A 17,843-nucleotide genomic window follows, 5' to 3' on the forward strand; every position below is an offset into this window, starting at 1 on the left:
ATTACACTCATGGGGAGAAAGTACTAGAGAATTACTAGATGAATTACACTCATGGGGAGAAAGTACTAGAGAATTACTAGATGAATTACACTCATGGGGAGAAAGTACTAGAGAATTACTATATGAATTACACTCATGGGGAGAAAGTACTAGAGAATTACTAGATGAATTACACTCATGGGGAGAAAGTACTAGAGAATTACTAGATGAATTACACTCATGGGGAGAAAGTACTAGAGAATTACTAGATTAATTACACTCATGGGGAGAAAGTACTAGAGAATTACTATATGAATTACACTCATGGGGAGAAAGTACTAGAGAGTTACTAGATGAATTACACTCATGGGGAGAAAGTACTAGAGAATTACTAGATTAATTACACTCATGGGGAGAAAGTACTAGAGAATTACTAGATGAATTACACTCATGGGGAGAAAGTACTAGAGAATTACTAGATGAATTACACTCATGGGGAGAAAGTACTAGAGAATTACTAGATGAATTACACTCATGGGGAGAAAGTACTAGAGAATTACTATATGAATTACACCCATGGGGAGAAAGTACTAGAGAATTACTAGATGAATTACACTCATGGGGAGAAAGTACTAGAGAATTACTAGATTAATTACACTCATGGGGAGAAAGTACTAGAGAATTACTAGATGAATTACACTCATGGGGAGAAAGTACTAGAGAATTACTAGATGAATTACACTCATGGGGAGAAAGTACTAGAGAATTACTAGATGAATTACACTCATGGGGAGAAAGTACTAGAGAATTACTAGATGAATTACACTCATGGGGAGAAAGTACTAGAGAGTTACTAGATGAATTACACTCATGGGGAGAAAGTACTAGAGAATTACTAGATGAATTACACTCATGGGGAGAAAGTACTAGAGAATTACTAGATGAATTACACTCATGGGGAGAAAGTACTAGAGAATTACTAGATGAATTACACTCATGGGGAGAAAGTACTAGAGAATTACTAGATTAATTACACTCATGGGGAGAAAGTACTAGAGAATTACTAGATGAATTACACTCATTTGGAGAAAGTACTAGAGAGTTACTAGATGAATTACACTCATGGGGAGAAAGTACTAGAGAATTACTAGATGAATTACACTCATGGGGAGAAAGTACTAGAGAATTACTAGATGAATTACACTCATGGGGAGAAAGTACTAGAGAATTACTAGATGAATTACACTCATGGGGAGAAAGTACTAGAGAGTTACTAGATGAATTACACTCATGGGGAGAAAGTACTAGAGAATTACTAGATGAATTACACTCATGGGGAGAAAGTACTAGAGAATTACTAGATGAATTACACTCATGGGGAGAAAGTACTAGAGAATTACTAGATGAATTACACTCATGGGGAGAAAGTACTAGAGAATTACTAGATTAATTACACTCATGGGGAGAAAGTACTAGAGAATTACTAGATGAATTACACTCATTGGGAGAAAGTACTAGAGAGTTACTAGATGAATTACACTCATGGGGAGAAAGTACTAGAGAATTACTAGATGAATTACACTCATGGGGAGAAAGTACTAGAGAATTACTAGATGAATTACACTCATGGGGAGAAAGTACTAGAGAATTACTAGATGAATTACACTCATGGGGAGAAAGTACTAGAGAATTACTAGATGAATTACACTCATGGGGAGAAAGTACTAGAGAATTACTAGATGAATAACACTCATGGGGAGAAAGTACTAGAGAATTACTAGATGAATTACACTCATGGGGAGAAAGTACTAGAGAATTACTAGATTAATTACACTCATGGGGAGAAAGTACTAGAGAATTACTAGATGAATTACACTCATTGGGAGAAAGTACTAGAGAGTTACTAGATGAATTACACTCATGGGGAGAAAGTACTAGAGAATTACTAGATGAATTACACTCATGGGGAGAAAGTACTAGAGAATTACTAGATGAATTACACTCATGGGGAGAAAGTACTAGAGAATTACTAGATGAATTACACTCATGGGGAGAAAGTACTAGAGAGTTACTAGATGAATTACACTCATGGGGAGAAAGTACTAGAGAATTACTAGATGAATTACACTCATGGGGAGAAAGTACTAGAGAGTTACTAGATGAATTACACTCATGGGGAGAAAGTACTAGAGAATTACTAGATGAATTACACTCCTGGGGAGAAAGTACTAGAGAATTACTAGATGAATTACACTCATGGGGAGAAAGTACTAGAGAATTACTAGATGAATTACACTCATGGGGAGAAAGTACTAGAGAATTACTAGATGAATTACACTCATGGGGAGAAAGTACTAGAGAATTACTAGATGAATTACACTCATGGGGAGAAAGTACTAGAGAATTACTAGATGAATTACACTCATGGGGAGAAAGTACTAGAGAATTCAACTGTGATCCTGGAATTACAAATTCGCAACCTGGACTTGGGGCTCTATTCACATTCCCCCTTTACATCCCTCCGACCTTAACACTGGCTCTGGCATCATGGTCACTGTATTGTTCCTTATTTTGTACTGGTCAGTGTAATGTTTCTGCAATGAGCTTTCAATACTAGCTGTACAGTTGTCTTATGTTTCTGTAAAATAAAGTTACTGTTGCTTGTTAGCCTGTTCCCCACGAGATTCATGAAATCATTTCCTACCTGTATCTTCTATGCTTTCTATACAGACATAGCCAAGTATCAGGCCACTGGCATGTACTTTAACGCAGCTCACAAATCTAACTGAAGTCTTTCAGTATAATATTTATTAGCAGAAAGATGGTAAAACGTTCTCTACATTATGCAAGAAAGTTACTTTTCATGAGGATATTTATATTTCACTGTGTTGTACCTTAACAGACAGCTACAGATGTAGCAGGTGCTGGATTGTCATCCAGCTCCTGTTATCAGCCTACACAACATGTCAGTTGATGTGAATATAGAACAAGCAATATGTTTAAGTTGCCTGCCATCTACAATTTCAGTGTGGTGCTCAAAAATAGAACACCACAACATTACCAGATGTTACAACGGCACTGTATATTTGTGTACAGTCCATTATGATACACTATTCATATGAATCTTATCATAAGTGGCATCACCAATTTCCAAATATAAGAAACTTTATGCAAAATAGGTTATTTACAGCATATTCTATATGTTAATTGATTGTACTTCTAGCATATAATATATTAGGGAATACTGTTACCAGAACGGGGTCTATTTGGTTGGCAACAATGTTAAGGTCGGTGGTACGTGTCAATGTAACATCAATATGAATGCCAGGAGCCAAAGATTCCCAGCAGATCATTGCCCAGAATATCATACTACCTCCATCAGCTTGCCTTCTTACTATAGTGAATCCTAGTGCCATTGCTCCCCAGGTAAGCGACGCATGCGAACCCTGCCACCCACATTACAATGTGTGAAATAAAAACTGATCATTCCATTGCTTTATGGTTCAGCTCTGATGCTCATGTGCACATTGCAGACACTTGGAGGTAAACAAGGGTCAGCATGGGTGACGCACTATGTGTTCTGACTTCTTCCTGTCATAGCCAGCATTCACTTTTTCAGCAATTTGTGCTACAATAATTTTCTTTCGGATCGGACCAGACAGACTAGCCTTCCCTCCCCATGCAAATCAACAAGACTTTGTTGACCCTGACCCTTTAATTCCTTGGACCCCTTTTGGTAAGTGCTAACCCAGAGGAAGCCAGAAGGGCGAAATCCAGGGTCGGGTTGCATTATTTGGCGTGTTACAAGAGCTTATCTTATGCTTTTATCTATATCTATTTTTGTAAGTATGGAATAAAGTCGTGGAATTTGTAGTTTCCAAAAGGTAGTGCACTATCTCCTTTTTCTCCCTTGCTGGAGATTTAGAACATCAAGTACGAGGATATACACAGCAAGCAGTTGCATTTCTGCAGTTTCACTTCTGTGTGGAACCACAAGTACCAGCGAGATATACACACCAGTGGAAATTTGGATCGTTTTTTCTGCATGCTAGCTGGGGGAAGGTCAAACCCTTGATGGACACTTCAGACTGTACATCTACAACCGTCTGAGCGGTAAAAAACGATCATTTTGTCTAACCACTGCATGCTGGGAACACCCCACAAGACCTGCTATGTGCTATATAATGTGTCCCTCCATCCCCAACAAACATAACTCTTTTCTTGGATCATCCAACTTAAATAGGAGGTGTTTACTTTTATACACAATTCAAGGTACCAGATTCTCTTCGGTAATGTCATGTGCCTAGTTCTGTGCATCTGTGTAAGTGGCACATACCATGGAAACCTCATTATTTTCAATCTCTCGGTCAATTTAAAAAATATAGTATAGTCTAAGCAGTCGTTTTGGAGGAAATTCAAACTTAAAGGAGTATTCTTCCTTAATGGGGTGTTCTGGGACCTCAAAATAATGAGCATCGTTCAGGAAGGCGAATAAAAAAAACAATTCTTACCCAGTCAATGCCCCGCTGCTCCGACGATCTCCCTGGTCTCTACTGACTTCCCTGCAGCAACGACCAGACTGCTGCAGCCAATCACTGGCCTCAATGGTGACGCGCCATTCTTGCTAGAACCTTGAAGAGTGAAACTTCAAGGTAAAGTTACATTTTAAGAGGCGAAGCAGAGGATAGTGTAATATTAAGAATAATCAATTGACATCAATGACCTTTATTTCTAGCTAGGTCCATTAGTTTATAGTTCTAAACATGATTATCTATTAATCTAAGAGAATATATTTTAATTATATTAACATTGATATAATAGCACTGACTGTCTTCAGAAATATGAAGTCTTATGTATGTGGCCTTTTTATATATTGCCTTCCTTTATATTGTAAATGCTTGTCTCAGAACTGGTTCTCTTTTGCTCCATGTATTTTCCACCTGAGCACTGGTCATTTGGGAGAGAAAGGAACAGATTGTTTCTTGGGCTTCTCTCAGGAGCCTGGGAATTCCCCTATGAGATTTACAACTGTCATTTGTGTTCATTTTTCCCCAGCCACTTGCAGAGTCCGGCCCTCCTCTCCAGGTCTAACGTACAAAACAAGTGTTGCTATGGTGGCAAATACTGTAACTAGGACTCTATACTCATTAGGAGTTTCCAGCCTATGTAATTTCATAGATTACTAGTCATAATCTCAGTATTTGCAATTATTTTTTCTTGTTTATCTGACAATAAACACAGTATTGCAATTTCTTATCAGTAATTCCGCAATGCACAGGAAATGGAAGCTAAAAGTGCATGGAAAAATTTTTAAGTAAATGAATCCCCGGAGAGGCAATTATACTGTAACTTGCACCGATATATGGATAATTCTCCTTGTCCTTCCTTATTTAGAAATTGGGTGCAATGTGGCTCGCAATGCTTAAAGGAAGGAATAAATGAAAGAACTATCGTAATTCTTTTTTCCTCTTTTAAATTTTTTGCGTTGCACTTTAACATATTGGTTCTCTTATGCCTTATGCTTAAAGTTATTACACTTTAAGGCATGATTAAAAGTTAGACGGTAACTGAGTAAGCACTACTTTTCTAAAACCAAGTAAAACTGAACAGATTATATTAGAGTTTGCACTTAATATTTTAACTTTTGGGCATGTTTAGCATGGTGGAAACTCAAATGGGACCACCCTTTTATTGCTAATAGTTTACTTTCTGCAATCCAGCTTGGCTCTGAGGAAGGAAGAACAGTAATATCCGCCATAACATTGTTCATATTGTCATATTTTATCTATACAGGGGTGCTGCAATAAAGCATAAAAAAATTGTAGTCCCCTTGCTAACATCAGCTGACGTCAGTGAGACCCCCATCGTCAGCAACTGGTATAGGCACCCACAATATGACCCCATTAAACAATACACCAAGAGGGAGTTCTTAGATAAGAGATTGTAAGGGTTTTCAGGTATGATATACATTTTACTTCATGTGTGCTCTATATTGAATGCCATATTTTTTGTATAACATGATTTGCTATACTCTCTCTTGAGAAGCACAGACCAATGTAATACATACAATGAGATGTAGTCATATAATTACGGCATCATATGGACATACCTGAGAGATTAAACAGGTAAGAAAATTAGAATTCCATCATACACTTGTGGCTTCTATTTCCTGTAGATTGCATACTCACTGATATGAGGATTTGTTGTGTATTTCAGCGAAAGAAATCCACAGCCAATCTGCGACATATAAAGGCATGGTGTAAAAAAATGTGCACCATGCTCTAAACTCTGTGTAGATTTATTTTGTTGCATGTGGATGGGGTCTTGTAAAACATTAAACTGCAGTTTGTTGTGGATTTTTAGTGCGGGAAAAAACACAGATCAGCAAAAAATCGTTAGCTGAATATACCCTATGGCAACTTTTCTTTCAGCAACAAAAAATAAACACCTGCATACTAACATTTATAAGTTTTCAATAGTACCAGTATCATACCACAACACATAGACAACAAATCACTATAAGGTCACTTTCTCATGGCAGCATTTTGGATCCGTATTTATAAGCCAAAACCAGGAGCGGATGCAAAACACGGAAGACATGCAAATCTTTCCATGATACATTTCTCTGTGTAGGTTCCACTCCTGGCTTACAGATGCTGATGCAAAATACTGCCAAAAATCCTGACAAAAATCCTGACGTGTTAAAATAGCCCTAGCCTTTCTTTTGGCTTGCCACTACTTGTGTACTCCAGTCTATCAGACAGTTGCTAAGGCTTGGTTCCTATTTAAAGAGGGAACATCTTCACCTGCTCAATGAGAGCGGCAACTCTAATAGGTAAGCTAGAATATGGTTTGGGGTCCCACCAAACTCCTCTACACAGACTCTAGGACCCTCACCTGTCTTTCCTCTTTATCTAAATGCAACATTCCCTGCAGCCTTGAGACATATGGAAGTGTTCTGGGAGAGAATATGTGCCCCCAAGTCGCCCTCTCACAAATATATATAAACATATATTAGTATATATAACTGTTAGAAGCTGGGATTCTGATCATTGGATACTTGCACATTTTGAAAAGAACACCAACAAGTGTTTTCTACTAGAGAGATACACAATAAAGTGACAAATCTCTGAGTAAGTTGGGCAGGGACAGACATGTATATAGTTTATAAGGTAGTTTTATAGGCAGCGATTATCATCATTGGGAACCAAGTGTTGACAGGAGTATAAGAATAAACTGTATTGCTGCTGACAGGACTCCTAGAACAAGATATTTATATCTTAGAACATGTTTTCAGACTTGTACGGTAAGACAAAGCAACCATCACTAATAAAATACATAGCAGCTCTTTTCTCCAAAGACTTATATAGTTCTCACATCTCAGTGTTCAATTACACACAGCCTGTTGCACCTTCTCTGAAAAAGTGACCGCCCCTGATACTGCAAATCCAAAAAGAAACAATACCACAAAAATAAATATATTTGCAATGATACTTTTTTATTTTCTTCCATAAATGCAGATTGAAAAATGTGAAAATATGAGACATGTTTTTGGCCAGACATTAAGAGCGATAGCCATGTCAGTTCTCCTTCCATATCATGCCCCACATGTAAGAGTTGCACAGATGTATGCTTTTATTCCAGATCTGTAACTTGTGGCTGCAGCTTTCACTACATATCCGCCTGCTTCTGTATGTTCATTTGCCCTATTCTACAGCTTCATCCTATCAGCTACTGTATACACCGAGCTGTATGTGCAGTGGCTGCCGTTGTTTAGAGACAGGCTTTGTTGAAGGAGGCAGGGCTAGGAACAGATTCAGTGTTTTCCATCTGACGTCCTCACAAAGATCTCCTAGGATCTGCCCCTTTTGGCAAACTGCCTTCATTGAAAAGTCCCAACATGTCACGTTTGAACAGTTTTTAATCCTCTGATCGCGAATGCTACTCACAAATCAAAGCCCAGTCGATGCCACGACTGCAAGACCCATGCGTTGGATGATGTGCTGCTGACTCCTTCACATTGTGAATCTGTCAGGGAATAAGAAAAAAGTCAATCAATGAAGATTCTTGGGCAGTTCCTGAAGAAAGGAGTGCATATGCTGCAGTGTCTATGTGGAAAGCGCCTGAAACAGAGCAAAAATTCAAGTGGTGAGTTAAGATTGTGAAGTCTTTTCTCTCTCACTGTGTATGCTGGTTTCTCTATTGCTGGTTAAATGCGTTGCCTTTAAGAGAAAGCATTGCAGTTTGCTCTTCAGGGTTTTTCATCCATTTGTGAGAGGCCTGCTTGTATTGTCTCATCTACATATATTTAGAATGCAAAGGAATATATGTTTGAAGGCTCAATCATTGCAGAATATTATCCTAGTTAGTAGATAAAGTACAGAAAATGTAATATGCTACCAATTGTCTCATAGCAAGATCATATCATGGTTGATCCATCCTTAATTTCTTTATCCTATGGGAGGAGTAGTGATGCTATAGACTTACCACAGAGAATTAAAAAGTTTGGGTCCCTTTTTAGCATTGTCATCCTTCTCAGTCTTTAGATGTAATGCAGTATGATAGCTGAAAGTTGGGACCTGTGCTCACAATCAAACTTTTGGAGTGTCAAAACATTGTGTATTAAGAGTTTATGGTCACCCAAAATATGATCCAGCACCATGGACAGCAACTGTTCCTAACACTTCATTTCAGGGAGCCTGATGCATGATAGCTCAAGGCAGATATGACTTTGTATTCTTCTTCTGAGCTTTACAAGTACAACAAGTCCCATGCAAGACTTAATAAAAAATAAAATCCATGGCTTTAGAGAGTGGGGAGTTTCTGTTTTAAACTATCAGTATGGACATAACCTGTATAATAATGTGTATTTTCTCAAGCTTACCACATATAGCTGTTTTCATTAACACATCATTTACTGGATATGTTATGCATAGTTTAGCCATTATCTGAGAATATTGTGTAGGCATATGATACAACTGGGATGTATTCTATCTATCAGGCTAGATCTTGGTAATAAGTATTGATCTTATTTGGATATGTTTCAGCAGGTTAGACATGGTGAATTTGGTTAACGTTTTTTATGCCAGAAACTGGCATAGAAAAATCGCAATTTGCAGTAAAATTGTGAGTTTTGTGCCTTGTTCAGCTCTTTTCTCATAAGTGGGCGGAGCTTATTAAAAAGGGGCGTGTACCTCTTAAATAAATAACTCCAACTTTCTTTATTTTAAGAGAGAAGTATGAAACGACAGTCTTAATAAATTCCCTCCTAAGAGCCTTGCTTCTTCTTCATTTGTATTATAGGTTTTGTGCAATACATCCAAAATAAATGTTTTTTTTGGCCTTTGTCATTGTTTATTACCACCTTATGTTTAATCTACTTGATGCCTTTTTTTCTTTTCTTAAGTTTTTGTTGCTATTTGATACTTGAAATTTCATATGTATATAATGTAAATACCAGTATAATTTCTTATTGGAATGATATCTGTACTTTAAATGAAATACGGTTTCTTTCATGTCTCTATTTATTTTTCACAAATATAATAATCTATAGTCACAGCTCATGAAAAAATACAATTATGATTGGCCTTGGGCTTGGAGTAGCTGCTATGTCATATTAGTGTCAAGGAACCCAACACTTTACAGAGTCACTTGCTATAAAACAATTTGAATAAATTATTTTTTTTCCTTTTTATCACTGTTTATGTCTTTATTAACTGAAGTAGGTATTTACATTTCCGAGAATAATGGGTATTGATAAAACATATCCATGGGTTTAGAACTGAATTCCTTTTATTCTTCAGTAACAGTGAATAGGTTACTCAAAATGTTCCCTTCATTCTTAGCGGAAACATCTTTATACAAGCAGTGTCTGAAATAAATCTCCCTGTGGCCATGGTTTGACTTTAGCTTCAGTTTTGCCTTAATTGCATTAGCTTGGCTGTCCTAAAAAGTCAGAAAGAAGCACTTATAAGGTTGCTAAATATAGAAAATGCAAAGCTTTTATTTTTTTCCCATTGCTTTATACTAAACCTTTCGGTAAGAGAACCTGTTGCTGTCACTATAGCTCTCAGATTAATGCAGGGAAAAGCATCCAGAAGCCCCAGATAAACGTCAGTAAAAGCCAGTAGTTCATCGACAATTGAATCACAAGAGGATATAATGTGCTTCCAGCTTCCAGGGGATGATCGGAGATTTCAGAGAAGGAAATGCCCAGTACAAATTTGATCAAGTTATTTTAAAAAGAATTAAGCAGATGTTCTTCTTCATTTTGCTGGTGATCTGTAACCGGCTGCTGTTACCGGATAATTTCATTCTGCTTTGAAATGATCATTAAAGCGACAGTTCTGATCATTACATTGTTCTGCCTAAGAATGGAGCTGATTTCATGCTCTTCCCTATTTCCATTGGATCAGGCAACAAATTCACACAGGTGTAGAGCAGTCATCTAGAAGAGCGCTCTCTCTCTCTCTCTCTCTCTCTCTCTCGCGCTGTCTCTCTTTCACTCACTCTCTCTCATTAAAATAAACATTATTTACACGAAGACATTTAAATAAAATCATGTTGAAATGGGACATATTGGTGACTCAGCATGGAAGCATATCAGAAAATGAAAGCTAATCATACTGTATATATAAGAGAATCATAGTGAAGCTAAATTAGTTTCCGGTTGGACTTGATCATAATGGCCGTCTGATTCGTTCCGAAGAAATTTACAGACATGCCGCTGAAGAAATTGGAAGTTTTAGTATGTTTGCTAAGATAAAGTTCTTAAGTTTGCACATGCTATACGCAAATGTCCTACCAGTAGTCATCTGGTCTGTGCTTGAGGGCTGAGGAATCACGACATCCCAGCTCTTTACACTCCCATTCTTTAATTTGTGCCACCCTTGTTATCGTTTGACATCAGCTAGCTGGCCCAAAATCCTGCACCTGCGCCATTCACTGGTTTACTCTGGGCATGAAGCTGAGGATGGTACACCTCGTTTCACTGCGCATGCTTGGAGTATACCAGTGAGCGACACATTTGCGGGATTTCAGGCCAGAGAGCTGTCGTCAAACGACAACAGGGATGGCACGCAAGGAAGAATGGGGGTGTTAAGAACAGGGATGCCATAACTCCTCAACTCTCAAGCACCGCCCAGATGACCGAGGTAACTCAGCATATAGACTCTTAAAGACCATCCAACCATTAGTCAAAACATTTCTTCAGAACTTAAGGCAGTCCTTTAGAATCTAGGTATTTGCCTCCTCAACAGATAGAGGAAGCACCAGATGGGGGGGGGGGGGCACAAAACAAACAAAAAAACTAATTCTGCCTTCAGATTTCACCCATAACTTTGCCTGGAGTAACAATGAGTACTGTAACTCTTCTTTCTCAATACTTAGGACAGTCCCTTAGGGTACATCCAAATGTTTGCCTCCTTGGAAGTGGAAAAAAAAAAAGAAAGAAAGGGGTTAGACCCTCAAATATGGCTCATAACTTTGCCGGAAATAATGATGAGTATTGTAACTCTTCTCTAAAATTAGGGCAGTCCCTTAGAATCCATCCAGGTATTTGCCTCCTCAGAAGAGAAAAAAAATGTATCACCTCATGTATCACCCGTAACTTTGATGGAAATAACAATGCGTACTGTAGCTCTGCTTTTCTCAGGCATCTCTTAATTTCCACAAACTTAACCCTATTTTTAGAGGTGGCCATTGAGTAATCCGGAAGAGAATTATCTGGGCTCCATTTACTACCATATTCTCCCTTGAGCATGCATTTCCTAAAATTATGTCCCGGTCTCCTGCACATAACAATTTGGCCAGAATAGGTCTTGGGGCCTGGTCTACAGGTCTGGGTTTAAATGGGAATCTATGAACCCTTGCCACAGATATCAGATGCCTACATAAGAGTGCCGGCCACATTACTCATGCAGCACACACTTACCTTCTTCACACTCCTATACTTTCCACTCCGCCCTAACAGGTCGTTGCATGCATGCATCCATTTAGAGGCCCCTTCATTGTACCTTGTTCTTCCTTTACTTATTGTAGAGGTGGACATGAGAGGACAGGGCTACCGTCATGTGACAGAACTTTTTTTCCTTGAGCCCAGACAGAGCAGCTTCCTCTCCCTCATAACCTTTCTAGCAGTCGCTTTATACAATGTCTCCTTTAAGCTGAGAGTTTCCTTGTTTCCTGGAAAACGTTATTCTTGTAATTTGACTTTATAAAAGCATGTCGCACTAGGAGTATAGTCATAATGATATTTCAGGATTGACAACATAATCGAATAGACCACTGAGAGGAAATTACTTGGAAGGCAGTCCATTATCGTGTGTGGAAAATTAATGAATAAGGAAATAAATTATTGGAAAAGTTTAACTTTCCTGTTCACTTTCTTGTTTTTTTAGAAGAATGACTAGGCTTTTATTTGATCTCATGTAATAAGGACATTTATTCCCTGTAATCTAATGTAGGTGTCCTGATGGTGACAAGTTTGTTCTTTCTGTTCATTGAATTAAAGGTGTGTGAAACTTCATTATCTCCTGATTGATTGGAATATCTGACTACATCCTCCTTCCTTTTAGCTCTACATGTACAATCTGCTACAAACAGTGGGGCACATGTATAATAGTAGTCGCAGACTGTTTTGTCTTTTTTTTTTAAATTATGCCTAATAAATGGGGCAAGCTATTGCGCGTTGATCATAATGTGGGTTTAGATATTTTGGAATGGGTAGCTATAGACTTTGTTAAAGGCTATAAAAACTTTTGATGCCATTTTTTTATGTAATGTATGTATTTTGTGAAAATAAGCACTGTTCTAATATACTTTTATAAAAAAAATGTCCTTTGTTTCTGTTCTGCAGCTTCTGTATATCCACTATACATAAAAGAGGCATGGTCACTGTGAGCTGGACTGACGGCTCGGCTAACAAAGCCCTGTGTGCCACGGATACCTCATCTAACCCTAATACTGATAAAATCTTCTATTTAGATTTTAATTGTATTAGGGTTAGTTGAGGTGTCAGAGGAATTCACAGCAGATACTGTCAGCCAAACCATCAGTTCAGCTCACTTATGGATTCGACTGACAGCGGCGTTTTGCAGCTTCTATGTACAGTGGATACATATAAGCTGCAGGACGTGCAATGTTAAATACTTTTGTGTCAAAAAAAGACAAAAGTATAGTAGATATGATACCTTTATTGGCTGACCATAAAAGTTCTATATGCAAGCTTTCAGAGAGGAGAGGCCCTTTCGTCAGACAATTTACAAATGAATGACTGAGAAAAACCCCCGCAACATTTAAGATGTTACACAAAGACAATTAGTACATGAGGTGATACATCATTAAGATAAGCCGGGGAAATAAAACTGAGGCTATAGGGGTGATGACTTAGGAGATAAAGGATCTGGAGTCAGTCTGATGGGGGATGTGACGTGTGTCCATGTAGTGGCTCATAAATCCTGGTGTTAGATTGAGGCCTTGTGTCAATGACTGGAGTTTTATCATCAGAATGAATTACCAAATTTTTCTCTCTCTGTTGTTTTTAAAATGACCCTTCAGAATTAGGACCTTTAAATCTGCCAAACTGTGATCAGGTCCAGAGAAGTGTTTTTTTCCACGGGTGTATCCACCTCCTGTTTTATTGCATGTCTGTGAAGATTCATCCTGGTTTGTAGTTTTTGTTTTGTTTCTCCAATGTAGATTCCTTTATTGATGCACCTTGTACACAGGATCATGTACACTACATTGGAGGATGTACAGGAGAACGTGCCAGTGATTTTATAGTCCAGCTGCATGTTTGGTATGTGGATGGTGTTTGATGACAAGATGTTGGTACAGGTCTTGCACTTTCTACTGTTGCAAGGAAAAGTGCCAGTCTCTGATGGTGAGGAGAGGGCACTTCTGACCAGGAGATTCCTTAGGTTTGGTGGCTGTTTGTATGCAAGGAGAGGTAAATCCGGGAATATTTCCTTCAGTTTATTGTCTTTGTTGAATATAGGTTGGAGATCAGCAGCAATTTTCCTCAAGATGTTCATTTGTGGGTTGTATATGACCACTAGGGGCACCCTGCTGTTGTCTTCCTTCTTTTTGTACTCCAGAAGATTGCTCCTTGGAGTTCTTGTTGCTCTGTAGATCTGATCGTCTATAATCCGTGGATGGTATCCCTGTTGTAAGAATGTATACCTCAGTGATAGCGTGTGTTGTTTTCTGTCTTCACTGTCTGAACAGATTCGTATGTACCACAGAGCCCGGCTGTAGATGATGGATTTCTTTATGTGTCTCGGATGGAAGCTGTTCCATCTCAGATATGCTGGACGGCCTGTAGGTTTATGGTAGATTGTGGTTTGTATTGTATTCTTTCTCATGTATATGGTCATGTCCAGGAAATGTATTTGAGATGTAGAGTAGTTGAGAGTGAGTTTGATGGTAGGATGGAACTTGTTGAAGTTTTTATGGAAAGAAAGCAGTTCATGTTCAGAGCCTGTCCAGATTATCAGCAGGTCATCAATGTACCGGAAATATTCTAGAGGTTTAGTTGCGCAGGTTGATAAAAACTCTTCCTCTAGTTTGGCCATGAACATGTTAGCATATTGTGAGGACATAGCGGTACCCATACACTGCAGATATATATCTTTGTCAAATAAAAAATAATTGTGATGGAGTACGAACCTGATGGGTTGTAGGGATGGCTCTGTTGCTAGATTGTTCTTTTGAAGAAAGTGTTGGCATGCGGCTATGCCATCCTCATGGGGGATGTTAGAATACAGAGACTCCACATCCATAGTTGCCAATATTGTTCCCTCTGGTAGTGGACCTAGGGCTGAGAGTTTGCAGAGGACGTCTGTTTTGTCCTGGACATAAGAGGGTGTGCACCTCACCAAGGGCTTTAGAAGATTTTCCACCCAGCCAGAAATATTCTCAGTTAAAGTCCCAACACCTGAAATGATTGGTCTCCCTGGATTGCCTTCTTTATGTATTTTAGGTAACATGTAGAATGTACCCATTCTGGGATTGTCTGGTATAAGGTCCATTAAACTGTCAACAGAGAGAGAAAAATTTGGGAATTCAAGCTGATGATAAAATTCCAGTCATTGACACAAGGCTTCAATCTAACACCTTGATTTATGAGCCACTACATGGACACACGTCACACTCCCCATCAGACTGACTCCAGATTCCTTAACTCCTAAATCATCACCCCTATAACCTCAGTTTTAATGCCCCGGCTTATCTTAATGATGTATCACCTCATGTCAGTCATTCATTGGTAAATTTCCTGACGAAGGGGCCTCTGCGCTCTGAAAGCTGCATATAGAACTTTTATGGTTAGCCAATAAAGGTATCATACCTTCTATATTTTTGTCTTTTTTGACACAAAAGTATTTAACATTGCATGTTGTTTCTGGCTAACACGGTACTACACTATTTTTTACTGTACTTCGTGAAGCTGCAGGACAAAAGCAAAATACCTTTTAATAAAACTATCTTACAAAAGTGTGTATTTTCCCAAAAGTACATATATCCCATTAAAAAAAAAAGTAATCAAAGGTCTCCATAGCCTTTAAGATATGCTACATGCAAAATGCCCCTTAAACAGTGTTCTTTCAGAAAATTCTGCAGTTTCATTTATGACAGTACAGACCAGTCATACACTGTGGATAGGTTTTTTAAATTGTTTCCTCCAGTGAGAAATAAAATCTGTCTAGGACCCCATGTACATGGCAAAGCTATATGCATAGAGTCTTTAGGGTGGCAAACAAATTTCCTGTGTTTCAATAATATGTAAGCACTTTGTCTGGCTCCATATTAACCCTAAGGCTGGGTTCACTCAACCTATTTTCAGACGTAAACGAGGCGTATTATGCCTCGTTTTAGGTCTGAAAATAGGGCTACAATACGTCGGCAAACATCTGCCCATTCATTTGAATGGGTTTGCCGACGTACTGTGCAGACAACCTGTCATTTACGCGTCGTCGTTTGACAGCTGTCAAACGACGACGCGTAAAAATACAGCCTCGTCAAAAGAAGTGCAGGACACTTCTTTCAGACGTAATTTGAGCCGTTCTTCATTGAACTCAATGAAGCACAGCTCAAAATTTACGGCTGTCAGAGAAGCCTCGCAAAATGCGAGGAGGAGCATTTACGTCTGAAACGAGGCAGCTGTTTTCTCCTGAAAACAGTCTGTCTTTTCAGACGTAAAAGCCTCTCATCGTGTGCACATACCCTAAGAATAATGTTCTGTAAAGGCAGCATAGGATGAACATGCCACAATTTTTTTCCACTGATTTTGTATGAAAAGATGGTAAATCTGGTAATTCAAAATTCCCTAATAGGGTATTTAAACGAGACAACCGTTAAAAGTGATATATTACCAGCAAAGATCAAAATGTAAATTAAACTGAATTACAATACTTAAACATGTTGATTGAATAAAATCTGACAAATGAGAACATATTAGGGACCCATTAAATTATTAAGTAACTGCATAAAAAGTAATTACCCTATATATATTTTTATTATCAAAATTACATGTGAGAAGTATTTTACTGATATGTATACCATTGCCATTCATATTAATCAGCATACTACAGGCTGTTGTCTATGACCATATGTATTCTGTAAAAACTTTACAGGGTTTTACTGCTTTGCAGTCAGTAAGACGTATAGTATGTGCTAACATTGGTTTTGACGCCATTTATTGTACCATATAATGTAGTGGGAAACTGTGAAAAAAATATTTGTGGGGTGGAATAGGAAAAACACAGCGATTCCTCAAAATTTTGGGGTGTTTTGTTTTTAAGGCATTCACCGTGCGATAAAAATGGCATGTTAACTTTATTGTGCGGGTCAATGCGATTACGGTGATACCAAATTTATATTGTTTTTTATATTTTACTACTTTTACAAGGAAAAAACTGATTGTTAAAAATAACATTTTTGTTTTGTCGCCATATTCTGAGAGCCATAACTTTTTTATTTTTCCGTTGATTAAGCGCTATGAAAGCTTATTTTTTGTGAAGCAAGCTGTAGTTTCTATTGGTACCTATTTTCTATTTTGTGTACATGACACTTTTTGATCACATTTTATTACATTTTTTTGTTGGAGACAAAGTGACCAAGAAACAGCGGTTCTGGCGTTTTTAATCTTTTATATTTTACGGCGTTTACCGTGCGGTCCAAATAATGATATATTGTAATAGTTCGGACTTTCACAGACGCATTGATACGTTATGCTAATTTATTAATTTTTTTACATTGTGCTTGAGGAAAAATGATTAAAGGGTTTTTATTTAACTTTTAATATTTTTTTTTATTGATTAAAAAAACTTTATTTTACTGTTTTTTACTTGTCCCCCTAGGATCGCTTGCATAATATACTAATGTATTGCAGTATATTGTGATATTGACACTCTCCTATGAAGCCCTGCAGGAGGCTTTAATTGGTTACATTGCGTTTCCGTTATGGTGTCCGTTGTGTTGACGAGCATGCTGCTCTTTTTTGTCCGTCAATAATTTACCCCGAATACTCCGATGCAGATGTGAACAAAGCCTAAGACACTGCTTTCATCACCTTTTTGAATTTTTTTTTAAAAAGTATATGGTAGAGGTATGGCTTAGCTTTTTGCAACACGTTTTTTAAAGTCTAAAGAATGAAAAATTTTACAATATATAAGAAGTTACACATTGCACAGAACTTGCAACTGATTTATAGCAGCTTTTATTTGAGCCAATGGGAAGGTTTGCTACAAGCTGTGCACACCTGGGTGAAATCTGAGATTGAACCAGTCATGCCCTCCAATGCTGTATCCTCATTGTACATAAACTGCACAGAATATGCTTGAATGGCTATATATATATATATATAT

General features: G+C 37.9%; 1 protein-coding gene across 2 annotated transcripts in view; it reads left to right on the top strand.

The window, feature by feature from the left end:
• Positions 1-17,843, top strand: part of FGF12 (fibroblast growth factor 12) — a 430,891-nt gene that overhangs the window by 116,207 nt on the left and 296,841 nt on the right. Inside the window, exon 1 of one of the 2 annotated variants that reach the window (XM_075861772.1) lies at positions 7,852-8,127. The exons of the other annotated variant lie outside the window; for it this stretch is intronic. Coding sequence (XP_075717887.1) covers positions 8,037-8,127 — 91 coding nt within the window. The 5' untranslated portion in view covers positions 7,852-8,036. Of the gene's footprint in view, positions 1-7,851; positions 8,128-17,843 lie in introns of those variants that run through there. 2 annotated transcript variants of the gene reach the window in all.

This window comes from Rhinoderma darwinii, chromosome 4 (assembly GCF_050947455.1).
Source record: "Rhinoderma darwinii isolate aRhiDar2 chromosome 4, aRhiDar2.hap1, whole genome shotgun sequence".
Lineage (NCBI taxonomy): Eukaryota > Metazoa > Chordata > Amphibia > Anura > Rhinodermatidae > Rhinoderma > Rhinoderma darwinii.